Genomic DNA, 26,583 nt, shown 5'->3' with positions numbered 1-26,583 from the left:
GTATATGGTTATTTTTGAAATTTATAATAACTATCTCTCTTTTGACCTGCAATTTCCTTTTTTAACTAGTGGAATTCTTAACATAATGATCAAATAGTTGTATTTTGAGATAATAGAGAATATTTTAATCAACTCTAAGAATTATAAGAAATAACCAGTTAATTTCTCTAAAATTTAAAGATCTCATAATAATTTTTTTAAATTTATTCTATTCTTGCTAATAAATTAAATATTTTATTTTTTCGATCTAAATTCATTCAAAAACTATTAATAAAAATTTAAATAATATCAAATAAACCACGTAGAATATAGTTTATACTGTGATAAGTGATGGAAAATAATATAAATAAAGTGTAATTTATATTCTAAAATATGATAATTAATACCCTTTATATTTTAATAATAGTTTAAAGTAAAATTAAACTGAAAGGTGAAATTTTATTTCTTTTTTCATCTTATAATTTAGAAATAAATTTAACTTTTTAATTTTTTTATAAAAAATAAAAAAATATTTTAGCCAAATGAGATTTTATTTCTTTAGATAAAAAGTTAACAAGGAGTAAGTTTTTTGAGGTAAGTGATGTTATATAATATCTGCCTAAAAGTAAGTTATAAATTGTCACTGTAGAACATGGGTTACGCGGTAAGAATAAGACAAGTGAAAAATGCAGTCCCGCCACAAGAGAAGAAGATCTGGACGCTTTGACGCCCGAACTATCGTCAAGATTTGTTGTCTCCGGATAGGCCGAGGCTTAGCATAGAGTTAGCATTGACAGGCACATTCTCATTTCACCAGAAATCACGAAATTACCAACTAATTTAGTGATTATTGAGCAGCCGACCATATTATCGCTGGATTTTCAGAAAACTTTATATGTATCTATATCTTCTTACAGTATAAAAAGAGAATAATCCTAGAGGTAAAGGTACACTATTCTCTAACACTAAAGCTCTAAGCAATTCGTTGCATTCTCTCTATTGTCACGATACTAACTTGAGCATCGGAGTGGTTGCCGTGGACACCCACAACTACCTCTCATTTTCTCCCTTGCAGGTTCTAACCAATCACAACATAGTTCCATTCTGGGCCCATCATTAGTTTAATCTCAACAACATTATTTGGTTTCGTTGTCGAGAAATCCAATGAATCATCTTCATTCATTTAGATTACGACCGGTTTTCTATTCCTTCTCTTTCCTCTCACTCTCAAAATGGTCGATAGCCCTACAACAGCTACTTATGGTGCTACCAACAAGGGATTCATCATTTTCTCTATTCCAAACAATTGAGAAAATACACCTCCAGTGGTCTACAAAGCAGACCTTAATAATTTGAACAATGAGTAGATACTCTAGTATATTCAAAGGTTGCAGGCTATTCTTGAGCAGTATAAGGCCCGGAAAGAGGCGTCTAAGATGGACCACGGAAGAAGAGATGAACCTTTTGTAGACACCCCAAGGGTCCAAATAGAAGCGGCCAGAGTGCAGTACAAAGGTAAGTCCGAATCTGAAGATGAATCGGATGAGACTCCGAAAGGAGTGGATTGGAAGCTAGTACGGGCCGTATAAAAATATCAAAAAGAATAGAAAGAGAATTTTAGTTTAGATGGTGATGACCGCTGGATTTCCCTACCCCCAATCCTGGGCCCAGATTACGGCCATGGCTCATGAAAGGAAGGCCCGCACGCCCTCTCAAAACAAGCCCAGATCATCAGACCCCTGAGGCCGGACTCCACCAGATTCTTCCTCATCGAGATCGGCCTAGCCCGTATAACCTCCCCACGGATTCCTTCTTCTCCTGGGTTCAGCGTCCAGCCCAGCTCTCGGCCCAGCCTAGAATCTAGAACGAGACTCGTCATACAGCCTGGCAGATCCGCTCGAGTGTACGCACGGGGGAGAATCAGAGGCCGTTACGCATGGAGCAGGCGCCTGATATCCTCGTACGCCCATATCTATATGGCAAAGACGCGTGGCCCAATCATAGGAGAGCCGTCGTACGTCACCAGCAAGCAGACAGAAAGGATAAAAGGGATACCCCTCTAGAGAGATGGGCCAAGCTTTATTCTTTAATACAAAAACCCTTGAAAAACCCTATTCTATTGGATCTCAGATCATCAATTGGCGCCGTCTGTGGAAAACGACGGAGATCTTTTCATCACCGGAGTTTTCACTCTTAACAAAACCCACTGAGATCCACGATGGCTAATCACCAAGAAAGTAACCTTAACGTCCCAAATGACCTAAGCTCTGCCCAAGAGGGGCAACAATTCTCCTTTTCTAGTCCTACGACATTAAACAACCAAACGCCTGTTCCTCTTAATCCCTCGCCAAGTTTGGCAGGGAATACTCCCACTGTTACCCTGTCTAACCAGGATCTTCAAAACATGGCCTTCCAGTTACAAAATACCGCCCACTGGTTGGGGCAGATAATGCAACAGAGAGGCCTCAGCACCCCAGTAAATACACTCCCGGTTGTAGAGGAACCTCAGACCAATGACCCCCGACCTGCACCTGATCGTCTTCAAACCAGCAGCCGTGATACTGAAGAAAAAGGGAGAAAAGCCGGGAAAGAGGAAGGACCGGAGGCCCGAATCCATGCGAGGAGGGCGAGAGAGATGATAGAAAATGAGGAGGTGGATAATTATTCCGCCGAAATAACCAGGTGGACGGGAACTGAAGCAGAGGAGGAGGAATACCACCTGGAGAAAAAACCCAGCCCAGAAGACGAGAAGGTGGACCAAAAGTTGAAGAAATTGAGAGAACAGCTCCTAGCCGAGCTAGGTAAGAAAGACCAAAGCCAAACCTCTTTGCCTACTTCTTCCCCTTTCTCAAAATGGGTGCAGCAAGAGACTGTAACAGCCCGGCCCCGTACGACCGGCCCTGTTACCGCTCACAGCCCGTGACCTTCCTCTGGGCCCAGCCACTGTGAGCAGCTCTTAACATCCCTTCACCCTCACGGGTTCCAGGCAGGATTTGTCCCCTTGGGTTCTCGTCAAACGCATCCTTCCCCAAGTGGATTTGGCCCAAATTTCCCTTAGGAAATTAGGTCGCCTCCCCCACTGCTCGAACCCTTGACCTCCCACTTTAAGGGAATAGTCTGGTGAGAGTGAGTACCAATTGTTCCATTGGAACAATTGGTACTCACTCTCACCAGACTATTCCCTTAAAGTGGGAGGTCAAGGGTTCGAGCAGTGGGGGAGGCGACCTAATTTCCTAAGGGAAATTTGGGCCAAATCCACTTGGGGAAGGATGCGTTTGACGAGAACCCAAGGGGACAAATCCTGCCTGGAACCCGTGAGGGTGAAGGGATGTTAAGAGCTGCTCACAGTGGCTGGGCCCAGAGGAAGGTCACGGGCTGTGAGCGGTAACAGGGCCGGTCGTACGGGGCCGGGCTGTTACATAAAAAGGCGCCTTTTTATGTAACAGCCCGGACGTGATCCCCGGCACTGTTACCGCTCACGGCCCAGGGCTATCCCTCGCCTGGCCCTCTCGCCACCTCGGGCTTTCCACTGGCGTCGTGAGCAGCTCTTAACATCCCTTCACCCTCACGGGTTCCAGGCAGGATTTGTCCCTCGGGGGAGCCATTACGGCCCGCCCTAGCCCGAGTGGATTTGGCCCAATTCCTTCCTCTGGGAATTAGGTCGCCTCCCCCACTGCTCGAACCCTTGACCTCCCACTTTAAGGGAATAGTCTGGTGAGAGTGAGTACCAATTGTTCCAATGGAACAATTGGTACTCACTCTCACCAGACTATTCCCTTAAAGTGGGAGGTCAAGGGTTCGAGCAGTGGGGGAGGCGACCTAATTTCCTAAGGGAAATTTGGGCCAAATCCACTTGGGGAAGGATGCGTTTGACGAGAACCCAAGGGGACAAATCCTGCCTGGAACCCGTGAGGGTGAAGGGATGTTAAGAGCTGCTCACAGTGGCTGGGCCCAGAGGAAGGTCACGGGCTGTGAGCGGTAACAGGGCCGGTCGTACGGGGCCGGGCTGTTACAGAGACTGTCCCTAAGAAGTTTATGATGCCATCAATGGCGGCTTATGATGGAACTGGTAACCCGAGGGAGCACGTCATGAACTATAAGACCTTCATGGAGTTGCAAACTCTGTCAGATGCCTTAATGTGTAAAGTATTTCCAACGACGCTCTCAGGACCAGCGCGGGCGTGGTTCAACAGCCTTGAGGCCGAAAGTATCAGAAGTTTCGGAGACCTAGCCATTCGCTTCATCAGTCGATTCATAGCCGGGGTGCCAGCAGAGAGGAAGACGAGCTACTTGGAGACAGTAAGACAGAGAGAGGGTGAATCACTCAGAGAGTATGTCGCTCGTTTCAATACGGAGGCCCTGCAGATTCCCGATCTCGATGAAGGAAGGGCGGTAGAGGCAATGCAAAAGGGAACGACCTCTGCCGAGTTCTTCGGTTCCTTAAGCAGGAAGCCTCCGACCTCCCTGGCCGAGCTGATGCAGAGAGTGGAGAAGTATATAAGGCAGGATGACGCCTTAGTAACAAGCCGATTTGCCAAAAGGATGACAGGAAAAGAAAAAGCCTCAGAAGAAAGGAGGCCGGAGAAACATGAAAAGAAACACGGCAAGAGGCCCGAGCCGTACAAGCAGGCCTGGGAGTGAAGGGATCAAAGGCCTCCCCCTCCACGGGCCCCTGAGCCAAGATTGCCTCCCCCTTGGGTCCCTGAGAAGCCGACTCCACTAAATGCGTCCAGAGCCGAGGTGCTCATGGCTGTCCAGAATAAGGAGTTCCTCCAGTGGCCCAAACCTATGAAGTCGGAATCCTAACAAATATTGTCAATATCATCGGACGCATGGCCACGATACCAACAACTGCTTCCAATTGATAGCAGAGATCGAGAGGTTAATAAAGAGGGGGCACCTCAAGAACTTTGTAAAGAAATCAGAGGGACAAAGGCCTCAATCCAGTCCGGCGGTTCAGGTGCCGAGGAGAACAGGAACAGGACCAGTGAATGATGGATCCAGTGGGACCATCAACATGATTGTTGGAGGAACGGGAGGTCGGATGGGCCGCCGAGGGAAGAAGAGAAATCGGGAGGGAGAGACCAGCAGTACTGAGGTCATGCAAATCGTTGACCACTCTCCTATGACCATCACCTTCTCTTTAGAAGATGCTCAGGGTATTCAGCTGCCCCATGATGACGCGCTCGTCATTGAAGCCGTCATTCACAATTATCAGGTAAAGAAGGTCTTAGTGGATGACGGGAGTAAAGTCAACTTGCTACCATACCGGGTCTTTCAGCAGATGGGAATTCCGGAAGAACAGTTGGTCCGAGACCAGGCTCCAATCAAGGGAATCGGAGGAGTACCAATACTCGTAGAAGGGAAGGTGAAGCTGGCTCTCACCTTAGGTGAAGCACCCAGGACTCGCACTCACCACGAGGTATTTTTAGTGGTCAAACTTCCGTTGAGCTATAATGTGATACTGGGGAGGCCTGCGCTGTTCAACTTCGAAGCTGTCACCAGTATTAGGTATTTGGCGCTTAAATTTCCAACAGAAGAAGGAGTGGGAATAGTCCGGGGCAGCCAGGAAGAGGCAAGAGCAGTATACTTAGCCACAGTAGCAGAACCGAGCTCCACTGAAAAGGCTCTTGACTCAGAAGTTCTAGAGGTTCGGGATGAGAAAACAGAGGCCAGGACAGAACTGGTGGGGGAGCTGGAGATCTTCCCTCTATCAGAAGCGGAGGCAGACAAGGTCTTCAGTCTCAACGCCGGCCTCACTGAAGAACAAAAAGCTGAAGTCATGGCCCTGATCTGAGGTCATGCGTTTAGTTTCGCCTGGAAGCCCTCCGACAAGCCTGGAATTGACCCTAAGGTAATGACACACAAACTGAATGTACTCCCCGAAGCCAAGCCAGTAAAGCAGAAGAAGAGAGTAGTAGGAAGAGAGAAGCAGCAGGCCACCAGGGAGGAGGTGCAGAAACTCGAGGAGGCAGGCTTTATTAGGGAAGTTATGTCCTGATAGGCGGTTGTCGAAGCTGTAAAAAATAAACCTATTATCAATCAACAAATAAATTTGCAGATAGTGACAATAGGGTCGAACCACAGGGAATTGACACCAAGTATCTTCCTAATAATGACTAAGGCAAGTAATAACAAATAAGTAAAAGAGGGGGGTTTGTTTTGATGAGTTAAAATCTAAAAGCAAAAGAGAACAATAATTTAAATAAGTGAGAATATCAATGGGAAAGAGATTCTAGCTGAAGTGTGAGCCTAATTCAGTTTGTTCAGAATTGATCATTGATTACTAAAGACTTCTATTTGATTTCAATAAATCAGTTTTGGTTGTGGAAGACGCTTCTCACAATCCAAATTCCTCCTTAGTTCTAGTTGGATTAGGAAACGTTCGCTAATCAAACACTGATCAACAAGTTGCCAAGGAACGTCCTTGGGGCATTTAGCATCGAACAACCGTTGATCGCATTAAGACTTAGAGAAACCCAATTCTATCCTTGCCAACCGCGTGGTCAAGGCTAGGTTTTGCAACTGATTATATTTATGTTCAAACAATTTAAGCAATTACGGACCTAAATCATTCAAACAATTTACCACTTAAGCAATTTAAAAGCAATGGGCCCTTATTGATTCTAAAAGCCAAGTAATAATTATGGAAAAGATCAGATTGCATAAATATTAAAACAAACAAGAGTTCAACAATGGAGTATTAAACCTCCCAAATCATCACAAATCTGAATATTCTCAACTTCAACTAGAAAAGAATGAATTTAGCCACTCATGGTGACTAAAATACACAAAAGATGAAAAGAAAAGAAAGAAGAGCAGCTGCAGAGTTTCTGGCGAGGGAGAAGGTGCTGAGTTCCTGATCAGAAAAGTGCCTTTGCTGGTTTGGAGGCTCTCCTTTTATAGCTGCAGAATTTCATACATCTAGGGTTTCAAAATCCCTTTTTGATTTGGTGTTTGACTCCTCTTTTGATGTTAAATTTAATTGCAATTGGAATTTCTTGGATGAGAAGCTCTTTCCTAGCTCTTGGTTTTATGTTGGTAGTGATTGGGTTGGAATTGGACTTCTGAAAATTCGAATTTCTGTTTTCTGCCCAATTTCCCGCTCTTCTGTCAGTTTCTGCTGTCAAAGTGATTTGCCCGGTGATCTGAGTGTTTTGGGCAAATCACTGATCCAATCACTTTTCTGTAAGTCAGTCCTCTCTGCCTCTGCGAGTAATTTGCCCTGTTTCTTCGAGTGTCTTGGGCAAATCACTGCCCATATCACTTCTGCCTGTTGCCTCCAGGTTTCTGCTTCAGCTTGATCTGGGCAGATCACTGGGCAAATCACTGACCCAATCACTTTTCTGTCAATTTTCTGCACTTTTTCTCCAATTTTCCAAATTCTTCCTTTTCTGTAAAAACAAGATAAAAACCATAAATTAACCAAAAAAATGTGTAAATAAACAATAATGATTATGATAAAAATGTGGCTAAATTGTGCTTGATCATGTACCCACAGTGGTTAGCAAATCCTGTATTAGTCAAAAAAGCCAATGGCAAATATAGGATGTGCATAGATTTTACTGACCTAAATAAGGCCTGCCCTAAAGATTGTTATCCACTTCCTGATATTAATAAAATGGTCGACTCTACGGCCGGTTTTGATTATATGTCTTCTTTGGATGCTATGTCTGGTTACCATCAAATCCCAATGGAAAGGTCGGATGAGGAAAAGACCTCGTTTATAACTGAAGATGGAACTTATTGCTACAGAGCTATGCCATTCGGATTAAGGAATGCCGGGGCAACTTACCAAAGATTGATGAATAAAATCTTCAAAAACCAGATTGGCAGAAATGTAGAAGTTTACGTAGATGATATGGTGGTCAAAAGCCCAAATTTCCAGCAGCACATAACAGACTTGAAGGAGGTATTCGGGTTATTAAACCAGTACATAATGAAGTTGAACCCAGCAAAATGTGCTTTCTTTATTAGAGGAGGAAAATTCTTGGGATTCATGGTGAACGGAAAAGGCATCGAGCCTAACCCGGAGAAGGTAGAAGCCATATTGACAATGCCAGAGCCGACCTGTGTAAGGGACGTCCAAAGACTAACCGGAAGAGTAGTAGCACTCAACCGATTCATGTCAAGGTCAGCAGAAAAATGCTTACCATTTTTCAAAAAATTGAGGAAGGTGCCAAACTTTGAATGGACAGAAGACTGCCAAAAAGCCTTCGCAGAGCTTAAGGGATATCTCAGCTCGCCCCACGTGCTCAGTAGTCCTATGAAAGGGGAAGAACTCCTGATATATTTGGCAGCCTCAGAACAAGCAGTCAGCGCAGTGTTAGTAAGGGTGGAAGAAGGGGAGCAGAAACCCGTTTTTTACGTCAGCAAGGTACTCAGAGATACCGAGGTCAGATATTCGAACATTGAAAAAATGGCTTACGCCCTATTGCTAGCAGTCCGGAAATTCAAAGTTTACTTGGAAGGCCACCAAGGAGTTGTGATGACAGACCAACCCTTAAAGAAGATTCTACGCAGGCCGAAAACTTCAGGTCGGATGTTGGCTTGGTCCGTAGAGATCAGTCCTTACTGTCTAGAATATCGACCCAGGACAGCTATAAAATCTCAAGCTTTGGCTGACTTCATAGCAGAATGCTCATTCAACGAGGAGCAGGGAGGATCATCCTCAGGGATAGCAGGACAAGAACGTGAGGGGGAGCCTCATCCAGGATTTAACTGGAAGTTGTATGTAGACGGAGCATCAGGCACTGAGGGCAGTGGTGCCGGAATAATGCTTAAGGGGCCAGAGGATTTTAAGGTATGTTACGCCTTACGTCTAGAGTTCAAAGCCTCGAATAATGTGGCAGAATATGAAGCCCTGATAAATGGGATATTGGTGGCACTGGAAGTGGGAGTAACCGATCTCGAGATAAACAGCGACTCTCAGCTGGTTATCAACCAAGTAACAGGGAGGTATCAGGCTAGAGACCCCCTTATGCAGAGTTACCTGGCTAAAGTAAAAACTTTAGAAGCCGAGCTCACAAGTCGAGGAGTAACCATCAGGTTTCAAAGAATACCCCGAGAAGAAAATGAGGAAGCAGATCTGCTTAGCCGATTGTCCAAAGAAGAATTGGAACAACTTCCCGATGAAGTGTACATACAACATGTCCATACACCTGCTTTTAATAAAACTAACACGATATTGCAGATGGAACAGAACCCGACTTGGATGACCCCTTACTTAGAATACCTGGAGAAAGGAAAACTCCCCGAGGATAAAGATGAAGCCAAAAAGATAGCAGCTCGTGCCGCTAACTACCAGGCGATAAGGGGGACCTTGTACAGAAAAGGAAAGTCCAGTCCGTGGCTCCGATGCTTGAGCCCGAAAGAGGCTACGAAGGTGATGGAAGAAATACATAGAGGCATGTGTGGAGCCCACGAGGGAGGAGGGACATTAGCTAATAAAGTATTCAGGCAAGGGTATTATTGGCCCACTGTTAAAAAAGAAGCAGAAGAGTTCGTCCGAAGGTGTGATGTATGCCAGAGATTTGCCAATGCCATCAAAACTCCAGCCACTCCTCAAGCCAACATATCCAGTCCATGGCCTTTCTCGCAATGGGGAATTGACATTCTGGGACCTTTCCCTAAGACTACGGGGCAGAGGAAATTTGTAGTGGTGGCTGTAGAGTACTTCTCAAAATGGCCAGAGGCGGAAGCAATTGCCACAATTACAGCTCGAAAGATGATAGATTTTGTGTGGGGACATATCATCTGCAGATTTGGTGTACCCAGGGTGCTTATTTCAGATAATGGCAGACAGTTTGATTGCAGCACCTTCAGAGCTTTCACCGCGAACATGGGTATCTGGCATAAATTCTCCTCCGTGGCTCATCCTCAAACTAACGGCCAAACAGAGGTCACCAACAGAGCCATCCTACAAGGATTAAAAAAGCGACTAGATGGGGCAAAGACAAATTGGGCAGAAGAACTCAACAGCATCCTGTGGGCACTCCGAACCACCCCAAGAGCACCCACTAAAGAAACGCCCTTTGCACTTGCCTATGGTATAGAGGCCGTAGTCCCAGTTGAGTTGCAGATTCCTACTCATCGAGTCCAATTTGCTAGTGAGAGCACTAACGATGACAAGCTAAGAAGCAACCTGGACGCCCTTGAGGAAATCAGGGAAGAAGCTCAAATCCGAACTGCCGCCTATCAACAACGGGCAGCACGATACTACAACCAAAAGGTCAGAGAAAGAAGCTTGAAAGTGGGAGACCTGGCCTTAAGAAACCTGGAAGCCACAGGAAAAAGAGCGGCAGCTGGTAAGCTAGCACCGACCTGGGAGGGCCCGTTCAAGGTAACAAAAGTAGTCCGGCCAGGAGTATACCAGATTGAAGATATGCAAGGGAACCAGGAGCCCCACGCTTGGAATATTCAACACCTCAAGAGGTATTTCTCTTGATATAGTTGTAAAGAAAAACATTGTATTCTGATAAATATGGAAGAAACAAGTTATTTACACAATGAGATTATCCTTATTTTCATGAATAATATTCCTCCATGAAGAAGAAAGGTAGGTGTACAGGATCCCCTAGATTTCCTGACACCACAAACCAAATTGAGAGCAAAAAACAGCCGGCGGGGCCCCGAGGTCACCCCGAAACAAAAATGACCAGGATCCCGTAAGATCTCCTGGAGCAAAAACAGCCGGCGGGGCCCCGAGGTCACCCCAGAGCAAAAATGACCAGGATTCCGTAAGATCTCCTGGAGCAAAAACAGCCGGCGGGGCCCCGAGGTCACCCCGGAGCAAAAATGACCAGGATCCCGTAAGATCTCCTGGAGCAAAAACAGCCGGCGGGGCCCCGAGGTCACCCCGGAACAAAAATGACCAGGATCCCGTAAGATCTCCTGGAGCAAAAACAGCCGGCGGGGCCCCGAGGTCACTGCGGAGCAAAAATGACCAGGATCCCGTAAGATCTCCTGGAGCAAAAACAGCCGGGGAGGCCCCGAGGTCGTCCCGAAAATACAAAAATGACCAGGATCCCGTAAGATCTCCTGGAGCAAAAACAACCGGCGAGGCCCCGAGGTCATCCCGGAAATACAAAAATGACCAGGATCCCGTAAGATCTCCTGGAGCAAAAATAGCCGGCGAGGCCCCGAGGTCATCCCGGAAATACAAAAATGACCAGGATCCCGTAAGATCTCCTAGAGCAGAAACAGCCGGCAAGGCCCCGAGGTCATCTCGGAAATATAAAAATGACTAGGATCCCGTAAGATCTCCTGAAGCAAAAACAGCCGGCGAGGCCCCAAGGTCATCCCAGAAATACAAAGAAGACCGGGATCCCCTAAGAACTCCCAGGAAAACAAAGTAAAAAACAGCTGGAGAAGGCCTTAAGACCATCTTTAAGCAAAAATTCCCCATATCATATGCAGGGACAATGCATAAAAATACAGTTCCGACCTCACAAAAAGATGCGTCCAAAGGCATCAAAGAAATGCCAAACTCCGATCTCCCGAAGGAGCTCGGAGTACTATGGCCAAAAGGTACTGAACTTAAAAAGTGATCGCTGACGCTAAGCTCAGCTTACAAAGAGGTCTAGACAGCAAATAACCTGGAAGATACCCAGGGATATACGAAGCATCACAAGCCATAGGCGTAAAAGCCTAATTGAAGAGTAAAGAGCCGAGCTCTCAGTGCGGATATAAAAAAAAAAAATTCCATATGAAGCTGAAGGACCGCGATCATAACTCGAGTCCGTCAAATAGACATCCGAGCTCATAACCAAGGAAGCAGGAAAAAATTATTTACCCCCTCAACACTCATATAATGAAAGGTTGAGGAGGTCAAGGGGGCAATTTGGGAAGAAAGGACCTCAGCTTCATTTCCTGACAAGACAGAACTAAAAGCAAAAAGGCAACCCTGCTAATCACCATTAGAAGGTATGTGATCTGACTTATAAGTTCAGACAGTTAGCTAAGAATCGAGCTCATGACTAAAGGCTAATCTAGTTCAGAAAAAGCTTATGAATAAAAATATACAATGTAAGCATTACAGTTACGAGAAGGAAAGATAAATTATAAAGCGAAAAATAGTTCAAGTAAAAAGAAATTAAAATTTCATTAAGAATACAGGGCTGTTACAATCTACTTATCGGACGAGGTTGAAGGAAAGATAGTCCTTAAAGGACTTACATTTGTAAGAACATCCTCGCCTACATTATGTTTATTTACAACTATATCTGGAGGAAGCCCGGCATCCTTTGGGTCAGATGTCTTAGTATCAACAACAGGGGCAATCTCCAACCCTGGATCGAGGTCCTCCCCTTCAGATTTGGGGTCACCTCCTTCAGACTCAAGGGCTCCCAGGTCCTCCCCATCCGACTCGGATTCTTCTTCAGAAGATACAGCCAACGGACCTCCAATGCGACAGTCCCCTCTAGGCATAGGGAAATCATCTTCTCCATACAACACCGGCTCACCATCAGAGTCCACTTCGGCCATACGAAGCTTTGCCAGAGGAGTATCAGGAGCATGTCTAGCCTCTCTTATACCGCGATTGTAACCAGTTACATACATGCGGAAGGCTTTCTGAAGAACAACAGCTTTCATGTCTGCAGAGGCTTTATATTCGTCAAGATGTGTTTCACAGGCCTCAGCTATAAATGCCTTCAACTCAGGAGAATCCTTGTAGTCCTGAAGGTGAGCTTCACAGGCCTGCTCAATCTTTCTTTTCAGCTCCTCCGACTCCTGATATTCTGCTAGACACCTCTCGCGTTCTAGTAGGACCTTGCCTTCAGCATGTTTCACCACCTCGAGCAGGGCTGAACATTTACATTCCAAAATCCTGACTTCATGGTTAAGCTGTTGATGGCGAAGTTGGGACTCCTCCGCCGATGAAGCCAGGACTCTGATATGTTTAGAGCTCGTGCTCAGCTCCTGCTCAAGGACTTCCACCCGAGCTAAGGCCCTCTCCTGCTGAGCATTCACCTCATTCAGGCGAACTTGAAGTCCTTCAGAATCAGCCTTTAAGGCTTCATATTGGCACTGGACTTCATCCCTTTGACTTACAGCCTCATCTCTTTCCTGCAGAGCCGCTGTCATAGAGGACAGCTGCTTTAAAACTTCTACACAACGAACTTCCACCTCAGCTGTCCTCTCATTAGACTCCTGGAGAACCCTGCGAGTACTAGACAACTCTGCTTCCAGGGATTTGGTGTGCTCTACTGCCTTAGCCGCTCTGCCTTCAGCTCTTTTAAGGGCCTCCAACGCAGAGTGCAACTCCACCTGGAGGGACTGGGAATGTTCCCGGGCAGCTAGAAGATTGCCTCTGGCATCATTCGTGGCAGATATATTCTCCTCCAGGCACGCCTCTTCAATTCGGCGATCCACGGACTCCCGGAGGGAGTGGTCGCGAGTGTCCACCTCCATAAAAAGACCTGTCACCTAGTAGGGGAGGACAACCGTCAAAAGAAAGAAATAAAGAAGACCAAAAGAGAGAGAAAAATAATTTACCATCAAAAGCATCTCCCTGATTGTATTCCTGAGCTCTTCACGAGATCGGGATCGGAAGGACGCTTGCTCCTTGGTAGAACTGGCTAAAAAACCAGTAAGGGCAAGCAGGCATGGATCCGAGGCCTCTGTAGCTCCGCCAAACATCCGTTCTCTAAGAAGTTCGGCGACGGCATTGGCCGGAGATTGAGAAGTGATGTCCGCTACGTTCGGAGTGTCGTTGTCAGTAGAAGACAATAGAGGTACAACAGGAACATTTTTCCCTTCCCAATAGGAGGAAGGGCAGGAGAAGATCCTTTGGAAACCCTGGGCTTCTTCTGGGCAGGAGGAGGGGCAGATGTTCCATGAGGCGCTGGACGCTTGTCCCCGGTTTTCCCTACGGAGTCTCCAGACTCAGACCTGACCCCCACAGGGGTAGGGTCATCCTTGGCAGGCGCCTCCAAGACGTCATCCTCCACAAGGACGATCTCTTTTCCCTTCCCAGGGGCCTCCTCATCCTCGGTAATGGGGGACTTAAGTTTTCCCCTGACACCTCTTCAGAAGAACGAGCAAGACCCAACTGTGCCTGTTCAACGACCTTGGTCTGCTCCACAATGGCTAGAGAAACTCCCCTCACACCCTCTGAAGAAGCTTGAGCAGACTTAGGTTCTTCAGTAGGCTTAATAGTCAAGGCCGACTTGCCACGACTAGATGGCCGAGATGACTTAGAGCCTCGAGAGCTCAGCTTAGGATCTCGAGAGGAAGCCTTAGTAGGAGGTCGGCTAACTTTCTTGGAAGAAGCAACTTGAGCCACCTCTGCAGCAACCTTAGGCACAGAACGCCCAGCCCGAAGGGCATCGAAAATTGCATGCATATTATCCCGAGACAGGACTAAGTTCTTCGGATGCCTGATCTCTTCCATTTCAACGACAGAAGCTGCAAAAACACGAAACTATAAAGGATTAGCGCATTTTATAATATCATTTACAAAGAAGAAACGGAGTCACTGGACGAGGCACTATACCCGTGTCCCGGATATCCTTAAGATTAGACACGAACATACACTTCTCGACATCATACTTCCTTTCAACAGAAGTCAGTCGAAGCAACCCCACTTGCTCAATAAGGCTCAACCGAGGCAGGTCATTGCAGCCCGGAGGAACATCCTCCCAACTTAGATCCACTTCCCATGATAAGGCGGATTCTAATTTCAGCTCCGCCACAAGGAAATTCTCAACCCATCCCTTTATGGAATCCTTGTAGCCCGTGAAAAGAGACAACCCACTACGGGGGGAAAAATAATAGAAATTCTGAACCGCCCTAACGAGACGGAAGAAAGTGACGAACAGACAGGCCGTGGGTGTGAAACCCCAGCTTCGGCAGATGGATTCGAAACAACTCATGAACAGAATAGAATTTGGGGATAACATCCGGGGGGTTACTCCGAAGTATCGGAAAACCTCGGCAAAAAAAGGAGTAAAAGGGAAAGGTAGACCGAAATCCCTCTGTTTGAGAAAAAAGACTATACAACGCCCCCTCTGGGGATCCATCAAACCAGGGGGGGAGGGTTTGGAAGAACTATCCTTTCATTTTGGAAAGGAGCTCGAATAAGATAAAGCGGAGTATCTAGATACCTCTGAGAAATATGTTTATTTATGGTAGAAGAAGTGATATGCGACCTAAGATTAACGACATCCGGGAGCTTTGGACCCTCCATAGAAGAGCAAAGAAGCGTACCTGAAAACGCAATAGGGTGGAAAAAACAGAAGAAGTTGCAGGAAAATAGAGAACAGAAGAGAACGAGTTTCTTCAGAAGACAGGGAGAATTCGAAGTGAAAGGCAATAATGAGATGAAACGTTGTTCTGAGCAGTTTTGTCTTGGAGCGGCGCGATCATTAATTGCTCTCGAAGTTTACCCTCTGAACGGTTAGATAATAACCGGCGAGAAGGTAAAGGGGCAAGGAGATGACCGCTGGGCTTCTCCACCCCTACAAAGGGCCAGGCCCACGGCAATAGCCCATCAGCCGAAGGCCCACACGCTATCTACGTAAGATAAACCCAAATTGTCAAAACCCTGAGACCGAGCTCCAATTGAATCTCTCACTCAGGACGACCTGACACGCAAAATGCACATCATCACCGCTCAGGTAGTAAAAACTAAGGAAGAAGAGTAAGTCGTAGAAAGACCCAAGGAGACAAACAGGGGGAAGCATGATAAGGGTCAGACCAGCCTATCACCTAAGAAGGATCATCATTAAGCAAAGGCCAGGAGCCCAGAACGAAGCGATGAAGACGCCTCGGAATCTTACAAAGTTATGGGTCAGAAGCTCAACCCATTGATTAAAGACAGAGCTCACAGGTCGGTTAGTCCAGCTCAAAAAAAAATAAATTGAAAGTTATGGGTCAGAAGCTCAACCCCTTGATTAAAAGCAGAGCTCGCAGATCGGTTAGTCTCGCTTGGATAAAGTAAACCGAAAGCGAGCTCGCAGGTCGGTCGGTACAGCTCGGAAAGAGTAAACTAAAAACTCAGACTGGCTAAATGGATTCTGGGTCGGGTCAATTAAAAGACAAGAAGGAAAAAACAATATCGTAGACTTCTCAGAGAAAACCACGAAGAAAACAGTCTCAACATCTCATTCATAATAAAGAAGGAACAGTTCGGATATGAACGAAAAAACGAAAGTTTCATTACAGCACGTTACAAATACCCACATTACAGAATAAAAAGCTATCCTTAGAGGATTTACATGACCAGATACATCGTCTACGTTTACATCACTATCACCCATCACACTATCCTAGTTTTCGATACAGAGGAACTCTCGGATACGGAAAACGAGCTCTGTAGGTCGGCCGAGCCCCGCTTCGTTATTATAGAGGAACTGAATAAGTTGATTCCCATAAGCATTTCTCACTGTTCCCCTATAGGCAAACATTCGGTTGCCCAAGTGTGATGCACGATACATATGAACAAGCTCAGATATTATATGTTGTTCGTATGTCACGCATGAAAAACATAAGTCTTCGAGTTACGGCTTCAAGAAGATCACAGAGCATATATTCGAAAGCATCGACGGCAGCTTGACTGAGTGCAGCAGATCTCAGCCTCTCATAATACAGGTACTCCACACCAAAGGGGATAATAAATTGATCATTTTCGCCACCTCCATTTATATCAAAAGCCGACAACATGGACATCGGGGAAATTTCCTTCTCGAAGGAAGGTAAAGTCAAAACAGACCCCCCAACAGCCCATAGCCTCTTTGGAGCTCGAACAACAACCAGAGGAGGAGGCCAGCCAGATGATCTGGGTAAAACAGTTTCAACGACCTGCCAAATGACTCCACCCATCAACCGCCCTACTAGGAGGACCTCAGAAGCAACCTTCAGACTCCCTCGAGGTAATATTAGATTTTCAAGAGGTTTGGACTGACCCATCTTTATCTCAGGTACTGCAAAAAGTTCCAAACAGAGACAAGTCAGGATAATCTTTTGTCAAGATAATGAAAGCAAGATTAAAGCAAACCCCTGGGGCAACAAAGCCATGAAGCCCCAGGCTCACCTCAATCCGTTTGAAGAAGGCGTCAAATAGATCTTTTGCAGAAAAAATAGGAGAATCTCGCTAGAAGAAGGAAGCAGACAGAGGGCTGGAAGGAAAGACTCCCTTTTCTCCGACAAAGGGCCTAGAAGTGAAGAGGAGTTAACACTGATATATACTCAAAGTCTGAAGTCTTAGCGCAAAGTAACTCTAGACTCTAAGCCCATGATGTCAGGATCTTTAAAAGATATTCATGAAAAAGGAAAAAAGAGGCATGTCCAGGCGATAATGACAGGAAAGTAAAGAAGAGCAGAGTATCTGAGGGGTAAGGAAAGGCCGAAAAGGGAAAGAGGCAGATAGGATTCAAGAAATGAGAAATGACAAAAAGATGAAAGGGAGTTATGAAGGCATCTACACGCGAACAGGCGCGGTCATAATGGTTCTCGAAATTCACCCCCTTGGCAGTCGGAGCAATAACTGCCAAGAAGGTGAAGGGGCAATTGATGACCGCTGGATTTCCCTACCCCCAATCCTGGGCCCAGATTACGGCCATGGCCCATGAAAGGAAGGCCCGCACGCCCTCTCAAAACAAGCCCAGATCATCAGACCCCTGAGGCCGGACTCCACCAGATTCTTCCTCATCGAGATCGGCCCAGCCCGTATAACCTCCCCACGGATTCCTTCTTCTCCTGGGTTCAGCGTCCAGCCCAGCTCTCGGCCCAGCCCAGAATCCAGAACGAGACTCATCATACAGCCTGGCAGATCCGCTCGAGCGTACGCACGGGGGAGAATCAGAGGCCGTTACGCATGGAGCAGGCGCCTGATATCCTCGTACGCCCATATCTGTATGGCAGAGACGCGTGGCCCAATCATAGGAGAGCCGTCGTACGTCACTAGCAAACAGACAGAAAGGATAAAAGGGATACCCCTCTAGAGAGATGGACCAAGCTTTATTCTTCAATACAAAATCCCTTGAAAAACCCTATTCTATTGGATCTCAGATCATCAGATGGAGCCTCGCCTCTTTTGGAAGAAATACTGGCAGAAGCTTTTTCTGCTAAGTTCAAGTTGCCTAGTTTGAATAAGTATGTCGGAACAGCGGACCCCCAAAACTATTTAGCCATCTTCAAGATGACCATGCAGCTTCAAGATATAAATGATTTTGTGCTATGCCGAGTGTTCCCATCGATACTCACGGGTTTAGCTCAAAAATGGTATCAACATCTAAGTCCAGGTTTAATCCAAAACTTTACACAATTTGCTACGATATTCAAATCCAAATTTATCACTTGCATACCTCCAAAAAAGCATTCCTCAGACCTACAGAAGATCCGCCAAGAATAGGGCGATTTTTTAAGGAGTATTTTTTTCTATTTCAATACTGAAGCCATACAGGTGGACGAGTTGAATCATGAGATAGCATGTGAGGCATTGAAGAAAGGGACCTGTAACGTCAAGTTCATGGATTCTTTAATAAAAAAACCCAACGGCAACATACCAACAACTAATATATAAAACCCAAAAGTATATCAAGTTAGATGATGAGATCTAGACACTCAAAAAAGACAGTAGGGCGAGTCAAAAATCTGAGAGACGAGCCTCTGAAAGGGACTACAGGAACTATCCCATCTCGTGAAAGAATGACGAACAAAGTAAGTATAAGAATTACAAAAAAATGAAAAAGTAATGGTGGGAGAAAATGATGGTCCTTTATAAAGGTGGTTTCAACAGTAGGAGTTAAATGCGGCACGATAAACAGAGTGGCAACCATCAAAAGGATCAATAAGAGAAGTGACATGAGTAATAAGGAGCCAATCTCGAGGGGCCACGTGTTTCGAACTTCGATAGGAGGTATCCTCTTTGAATTTTAAAAAAACAAAGACTAGTAAGGGAACCTCTAATGTTACATAACGTCCACCCAAAAGTAATTTATGAGTTGTCACCACAAAACAGGGATCACGTAGCAAAGATTAGACAAGTGGACAATGCAGCCCCGCCACAAGAGAAGGAGATCTGGACGCTTTGACACCCGAACTATAGTCAAGACTCTCCCTGGTAGGCTGAGTCTTGACAGAGAGTTACTAGGCACATTCCCATTTCCCCAGAGATCATAGGATTACCAACTTATTGGCGATTATCGAGCAGCCAACCATATCTTCTCCGAATTTTTAGGAAACACTATATTTATCTTCATCTTATTACAGTATAAAAGGAAAACAATTCTATAAATAAAAGTACACTATTCTCTAACACTAAAACTCTAAGCAATTCATTATATTCTCTCTACTTGTCACGATATTGATTTGAGCATTGAAGTGGCTGTTGTGGGCACTCACTGCCACCTCACATTTTCACTTTTGTAGATTCTAGCCAATCACAGTATAATTCCATTCCGACCACATCATCAATCTAATCTTAACAACATCAATAAGCTTTTTTGTCTCAAGCTCTAATATATTCATACTCTCAAATGTAGAATGACTTTCTTACATATAGTTGAGTATTAAGGAGGTGGTTCCTATCATAAAATTATGTCCTTACAATTAGCTTATATTTAAAGATTGAAGAAACATAATTTAAAATTAAAGATGATAATGAGTAAGATATTTTTTAGTATTCTACTCAATCAAATCTCAATGGACAGATTAATTTGGATAGTATATAATAGTTTAGTACGTATTTAAGTTCAAGTTTTATATGTAAAGTACCTGACACTTAAATTTATTTATATAAATAATTAATATACTATAAAATATATATTTTATAATAATATATATAATTTTTTATATATTTTTATTTAAAAATTAAATTTTTTTTATAATTATTAATCTTAAAATGAAAAATTTTTGATAAAAAATATTTTCTATATAAATTATTAATTAACATATATAAAATTAAAATATTATTTAAATAATAATAATTAAATTTGAGATGAATTTAAATAGTTTATAATAAATTTTAATTAAATTTAAGATAATTTAAATATAAATTATATTAATCAGATTCAAATAGGGTAATTTCTTTTTCCATGCAGTTCTTGATACGGCAGCCAAATCCATTACAGTCGACGTCGTTCTAAGCCCAATAACCAATCTTAATGAATTTTGGATTTGGGCTACGGAAAGCCCATATTTCATCCTTTAAAAAGAGATTTCAACTTCAACACGTAGCATCCATTAAAAAATAATTTATATATGAAAAATATTTTTTATAAAATTTATTTTTAACAAAAAAATATTTTTTATTATAATTAAAAGAACGTTAATAAATTTATGTATAAAAAGTTTGTTAATTAATTTTTTTTATACTATAAACATCATAAATAAAATTAGGCTTATAAAATAAATTTAAAGATACCCTTTGAATTTGAGTAAGATGTGAACAGAAAAGCCTTATAAATGTAACCAAAGCGATTTACAGCAACCTTTGTAGGCATTGAAAATGCACAATCTATAGGTGGTTGGCAATTTAGTGTACGAAACTTTAATGTGAAGATTGAAAATTAGGCTTACGCCGCAAAATATAGCACACCAAAAAATTATGGCACTTTAAAGCCCTCCAGGCTTCAGCCCCACTAGTTTTGCTTGCCTCGTTGGCTCCTCTCCTCCCATCACTTGCAAAGCTAATAGGACGGAGGATTGGGTATTCAACTCAATATCTATAGGTTTATCTAGATTTTACCGTCAGATAAAATCTATGAATGTAATGATGTCGTATAATTTAAAACAACTCAACTCGATTTTTTCATAAATTTATTAATTATCATCCTATTAAATTATTATTACAAAAATAAATTTAAATATCGATAGTATAAAAAGCGTTGCATTTACATGTAATAATAAAATTTTCACAATTTATCTATTTTAAGAATCTTGTTGAAACAGCTCAGTTTAAATTTGTCCAAATAATTTTTAGACTCACTTTTCATTTAGTTTAAAATAATTAATTCAAATTATTTAATAATTTGTATTCCGTCGTAAGTTTCCCAGCAGGTGAACTTGCTCTGATATGTACAAAATTTTTCGATTAAAGTATAAAATTATTAGGTTAATAATTGAGATTTCATGCACATCTGTTGAAATTAGTACGTAGTAATTGGCAAGTAGCACTTGTCTGTGGCAACACAAATATGACAAATAACAACCCTCCATTTAGTCACCTTTGGATCCTTAACCAGAAGTAATTTTATACTACAATCACTATATACAACAATTCAATAATATTATATAAAAAAATAATAAAAAAATAATAAAACAAAAATCAACCCATCTTTTCTATCTTTTTAAAGTATGAATAAATTGTTGCATCAACTAGAAATTTTAGCTGATATTATTGGAGATATTCTATAATTTCTCCTTTAGCTAGATTTTTCTATGGTCAGTGATGAAAATTAACAATACAAAACTTTTCTATTTGGGTGTAGTTTTAACATTGAAGGGATGTCTCCAAGCTCCCATTGAGAAAGAACATAGGGTTCCATAATTGGAGCACTTTTAAACAAAGAAAACAATAAAAAAGTTAGACCAAAATTAATTATAATAAATTTAAATAAATTTTTACAAAATTGGTCATAATTTTATTTTTATACATAAAAAAAAATTTTAAATTATTTTATTCTAAACATAAATTTTATGAGAATATGAGAAAAAAAGACAAAGGTAGGTAAATTAAATAAAACATTATATATAGATAAAAAATATTTGTAATTGATAAATAATAATTACCGCTTCATAAAAATTATTAATATTTCATTCCAGATGATGACCGTTTTGACTTCTAGCATTCGGCCTAACATCAAGTTTTAGAAAAGAATATAAACTTAAAATTCATTAAACTTTTTTGAGTGTACCAATTCAATGTCGCGCCATTCAAACCGTGATTAAAGCAGACCGAACTAACTCTATGTTCAGGTCCATCAGATGAGAGTTCAATCTGATAATGTGATGAGAGATATAGGAGAGCCGTCCAACTACCTCATAACCCTATCAGCGCAAGAAATTAAATGACTTAAATGACTGTCTAATAGAAATGGATACGCTAATATGTCCATACATACGAATATGAGTGATAGAAACGTGTGATACTATAGTAGAGTGACACATATAGTAGGGGATGGTTATACGTCATTAGAAAATAAGAAAAAAAAATAGAGGGAATAGACATGATATCTTCAAACTAAATTTATACTCATACATTTTAAACCTTATTTAAAATGTAATTAATATATTTAAATTAATATTTTGTTGAAATTTTTTAATATTTCATATTGTTTTATTTAAAATTATATAATTCATATTACTAAATTATTCTGAAACTAATGGTTTTTTAATATCTATTAAATTTTAGAATAATTATTTTTTAACTATTGCTTTAATATAAAAAAAAATAACTTTTAATTTGAAACATATAAAAAGAAAAATAAACCTATTTTGTGGAAAAGAAAGAATAATAAATCTTTGTTAGGCATATATTATAAATATTAATATATAGTTAATTAATTAATTAAAATTATTTTTTTTATCATTCACATCTTAAAGGATTCTTTCATTTTCATCTATGTAAATGTGGAACCACAGTAATCTTTAATTAGTCATATATCACCCCATAAATGCAATAAATCACATATAACAGAAAGTGAAATGAAAATTTATTTTTTAATTAATTAATTAATTCAAAATTAAAAAAAAGTGTTATTTAAAAATAAAATGTATTAATAAATTTATTTATCGAGGTGTATTAAGATTTTTAAAGTGCAGAAAATTATTGTTTTTTTAAATTATCTTTTTAAATGATTTAATTTTTATTTTTATTAATTAATTTTTTATTCTTTTAAATGCCAACAAATTCTAAATTTTAATACATTTATATTAGTTTCTAGTTTTTTGATATGTGAAAGTAGATATTGGAGAAGTAGAATTTAAAAATTTTCAGATTTATTTTCAAATTTATTCTAACATAATTACCGTTAATTAAATCTTAGCCTGTAAGATCACAAGATTTTAAAATTTGGTTAAAGTCTAATCAAACATTTTCATTTTCTAAATTTTTTATTTTATTTTTCACCATATAACAGAAACAACGCATAACACAAATTCCATAAGTGAAGACAAAGGAGAAGAGACTACACAGAGCCGCTTAGAGACGGCCACTAAAACACATCTTCTTCCTTCCCCAGCCGGCTTTCCTCTGTATTTACTCAACACCCATCTCCCATTAAAGAACACCCATCTCCTCTTCAAAACTTTATCTTAATTCTCTGCAGATCTTCGACGTTTGTGGGTTTTAATGGCGAAGATCTCTCAGCGAAGCCAAAGAAATAACACTGCTGCAAACACAAGCGCTACAAATTCTACTACAACCAAGCCAAAGCGAACAAGAAAAACTGTTCCTAGAGATTCTCCTCCTCAGCGCAGCTCCATCTACCGTGGTGTTACAAGGTTGATGATTACTTCATCTTCATGGCTTCTTCACAAGCATAGAGATGTGTTCTTCTTCTTGATTTTTCATTTTTTTTCCCATCTGTTTACTGTGTTGGGTTCAGGCACCGGTGGACGGGACGTTATGAAGCTCATCTGTGGGATAAGAATTGCTGGAATGAATCACAGAACAAGAAAGGAAGACAAGGTTCTTCATCTTCTCCTTTTTCTTTCCTTCTTAATATTATTATTTTTTATCTATTGATTTTTTTTTTTTTTTTTTTTGATGATATGAATGTTCATGGTGGTGGAATTCAACTGTATTACAGTATATCTAGGTGAGTTTGGCATTTCTTTTCTTCCCTTATCTTTTTTTTTTTTTTTTTTTGATCATCATGTGTGATTTTCAAATTCTCAAAAAGGTGTGATAAATTTGGAAGTTTTGCTTTTAATATTGAAGCAAAGTGTATTAAATTTGTGAGATGGGTTTGTTAGGGGCATATGATGATGAAGAAACTGCAGCACATGCCTATGACTTGGCAGCATTAAAGTACTGGGGACAAGATACCATCCTTAATTTCCCTGTAAATTTTCTCTTCTCAAAAACTTTCTCGCATTATCTGCTCTAATCTCTTCTTTCTTTACTGAGTTTTGTTTTGAGTTTCTGGGTAATTTTTTTTTATTGGGTTTAATTATAAGAATATAAATGTTGATTAATTTCAGTTGTCAACTTATCAAGAAGAGCTCAAAGATATGGAGGGTCAGTCAAAAGAAGAGTACATTGGATCTCTCAGAAGGTAATTAATTAATTGACCAATAAAAATTTAATTAATTAGTTTTCATATATATATAAATATTTTTGGATTTTTTTATTATATTTACAGGAAAAGCAGTGGATTTTCTCGTGGGGTTTCTAAATATAGAGGTGTAGCAAGGTACTCTAATAACTTACAAATTATATTATTAGTGAAGAAAAGGGTAAATTACGTTGTAATTGGAAGTGATTACTGCCTAAATAGTGATTATTTTAATTTGATTAATTTTATAATTGTCTTAATTAATTTGGTGTAGACATCATCACAATGGAAGATGGGAGGCTCGTATTGGCAGAGTATTTGGCAACAAATACCTTTACCTTGGAACTTATGGTAATTTCATCTGCTTTTTGATATTTTCTATTTTCTTGTTTTTATTCCCTTAATTAAATAATTTTAAAAAAATTAATTAATCAAATTAATTAGAAAGTCATCATCCTAATGCCTTATCTACTTTTTCTGAAAACAACAAATATAGTATATAAATTATAATAATTGATGAGTAGGCATCCAAGTCAAAAGATAATAGGATAAAGACTAAAGGGTGAATGCCACACAATTCAATCCATATGGTTGAGGTGTAGATCACCAAACCTCAACTGCTTAATTTCAGCCATTTAAAATTTCAAACTCACACCAAATTCTGCATCCTAATTTTTTTACATGTTCTCTTGCTTTGCAGCCACTCAAGAAGAGGCAGCCACTGCTTATGACATGGCAGCTATCGAATACCGTGGACTTAATGCTGTTACAAATTTCGATCTTAGTCGTTATATCAAATGGCTACGTCCAAATGCTCGAAATGAAACTCATCAAAACCATAACCATATTGATAATGGTAATTTGATACCAAACCCTAGTCAGGACTTTGGATTAAGCTTTACATCCTACCAGCAAAGCTTAAGTACAAAAGAAAACACCACCTCTCTGCCACGACCTAGTGGTGGAAGTGTTGGCTCGGCCTCATCTGCATTAGGGCTTCTACTGCAATCCTCAAAGTTTAAGGAGATGCTTGAGAGAACATCTAGTAATGATTATCCTTTGATGCCATTAGAGTCCGATCCGCCACGAAAGAGCTTTCCAGATGACATTCAGACGTACTTTGATTGCCAAGATTCCAGTAACTATACCGAGGGAGATGATATTATTTTTGGAGAGCTAAATACATTTAGCTCACCGATTTTTCACTGTGAACTTGATTGTTGAAGAAGGATGCTCGGCAAGATAAGACTATCCTTACAGTATAAAGATTTATGAGGATTCTGTGAATATGAAGGTAAGGATGGTTATAGGAGAAAAGATGATGCACAAGGGCATGAAAATTGACTATTCAGAATTATTCTTTACTTTTTTCCTAGTGAGATATGTTTTTCTGAAAGCAAAGAATATTTTCTTTTCTTAGTTTTTCTAATTATTTGTAGATATAGTGAAAAAAAAAGACATTCTTTATCAATTATTTCTCCTAATAAATAAGACAACTTTGGCATGTAATAGCCTTACTTTATTTTATTTTAATTTTTACTATGCAAGATATGTTCTTTTTCTCTTATTAATTTATATATCCTATATGCAATTAAGTATTCTGATCGTTAATGAATAATTCGATATTTTTCTTTTTGAAGTTGAACATTTAATTTTCATAAATAGAGTAAATATTCACGGGCAACTTGACTCTTTAGTGAATTAACTCAACGTGAACATGATTTAATTTATAAGAACAGTGGAGGAGTCAGGAGTTTCCTTTTGGTAGGGCACCGGCTGCGCCGCTGCGGCACCTTCATTCCCCTTCAAAGCATTTTCCGGTCGTCGGTACGGCACGTGCCCCTCTTGCCATACATTTCCTCCGCCCCTGTATAAAAATAATATTTAGTTCTAGTCCAATAAAAAGATACTTGTGGGAGGATTTTTATTTTTTTTGATATATTAAGAATTTTATAAGAGAGAACATAATTTTCAAGATTTGAATATTTTATTTGAGGTATTATTTTAACATTGTTTTAAAAAAAATCAACAAAAAAAACTTTACACAAGTTTTATATTTTATATTAAAAATTTCCATAAAATGGTATTTACATTTTTATAAAAATTACTTCGTAGAAAGCAGATTATATTTGTAGAAAATGTTGATATTTTAAAATATATACCATAGTTTTTTGTAAATTTATTTAAAATTTTAGTTGGTAAAAGTTGATAATTTCAAATTTCAAATTTTAGTTGAATGGCAAGGAGCGAGAGTCAGAAGCAGAAGTAGCGGAACCAATTATATTTCTCCACGGATAGCAAAAGTCTTAGCTTTGAGAGAAGTCCTTCTTTGGTTAAAAAGTCCAATATAATGCTAATATGGTTCTTCTCAACTTTTTGG

General features: G+C 40.8%; 1 protein-coding gene across 1 annotated transcript; it reads left to right on the top strand.

Annotated features, from left to right (window-relative positions):
* The first annotated feature begins 23,074 nt into the window (after positions 1–23,074).
* LOC110629602 (AP2-like ethylene-responsive transcription factor At1g16060) lies at positions 23,075–25,576 on the top strand. Its single transcript, XM_043961582.1, has 8 exons — positions 23,075–23,427; positions 23,532–23,614; positions 23,736–23,744; positions 23,902–23,990; positions 24,130–24,203; positions 24,291–24,341; positions 24,478–24,554; positions 24,904–25,576. Exons 1-8 carry the CDS (start codon positions 23,276–23,278, stop codon positions 25,425–25,427), a joined length of 1,059 nt encoding a protein of 352 aa, XP_043817517.1. The 5' UTR covers positions 23,075–23,275; the 3' UTR covers positions 25,428–25,576.
* Positions 25,577–26,583: the final 1,007 nt, after the last annotated feature.

This window comes from Manihot esculenta, chromosome 11, assembly GCF_001659605.2.
Source record: "Manihot esculenta cultivar AM560-2 chromosome 11, M.esculenta_v8, whole genome shotgun sequence".
In the NCBI taxonomy this organism is placed as follows: domain Eukaryota; kingdom Viridiplantae; phylum Streptophyta; class Magnoliopsida; order Malpighiales; family Euphorbiaceae; genus Manihot; species Manihot esculenta.
Note: the sequence above shows the minus strand (reverse complement) of the source record. Positions and strands in the feature narration are given on the sequence as shown.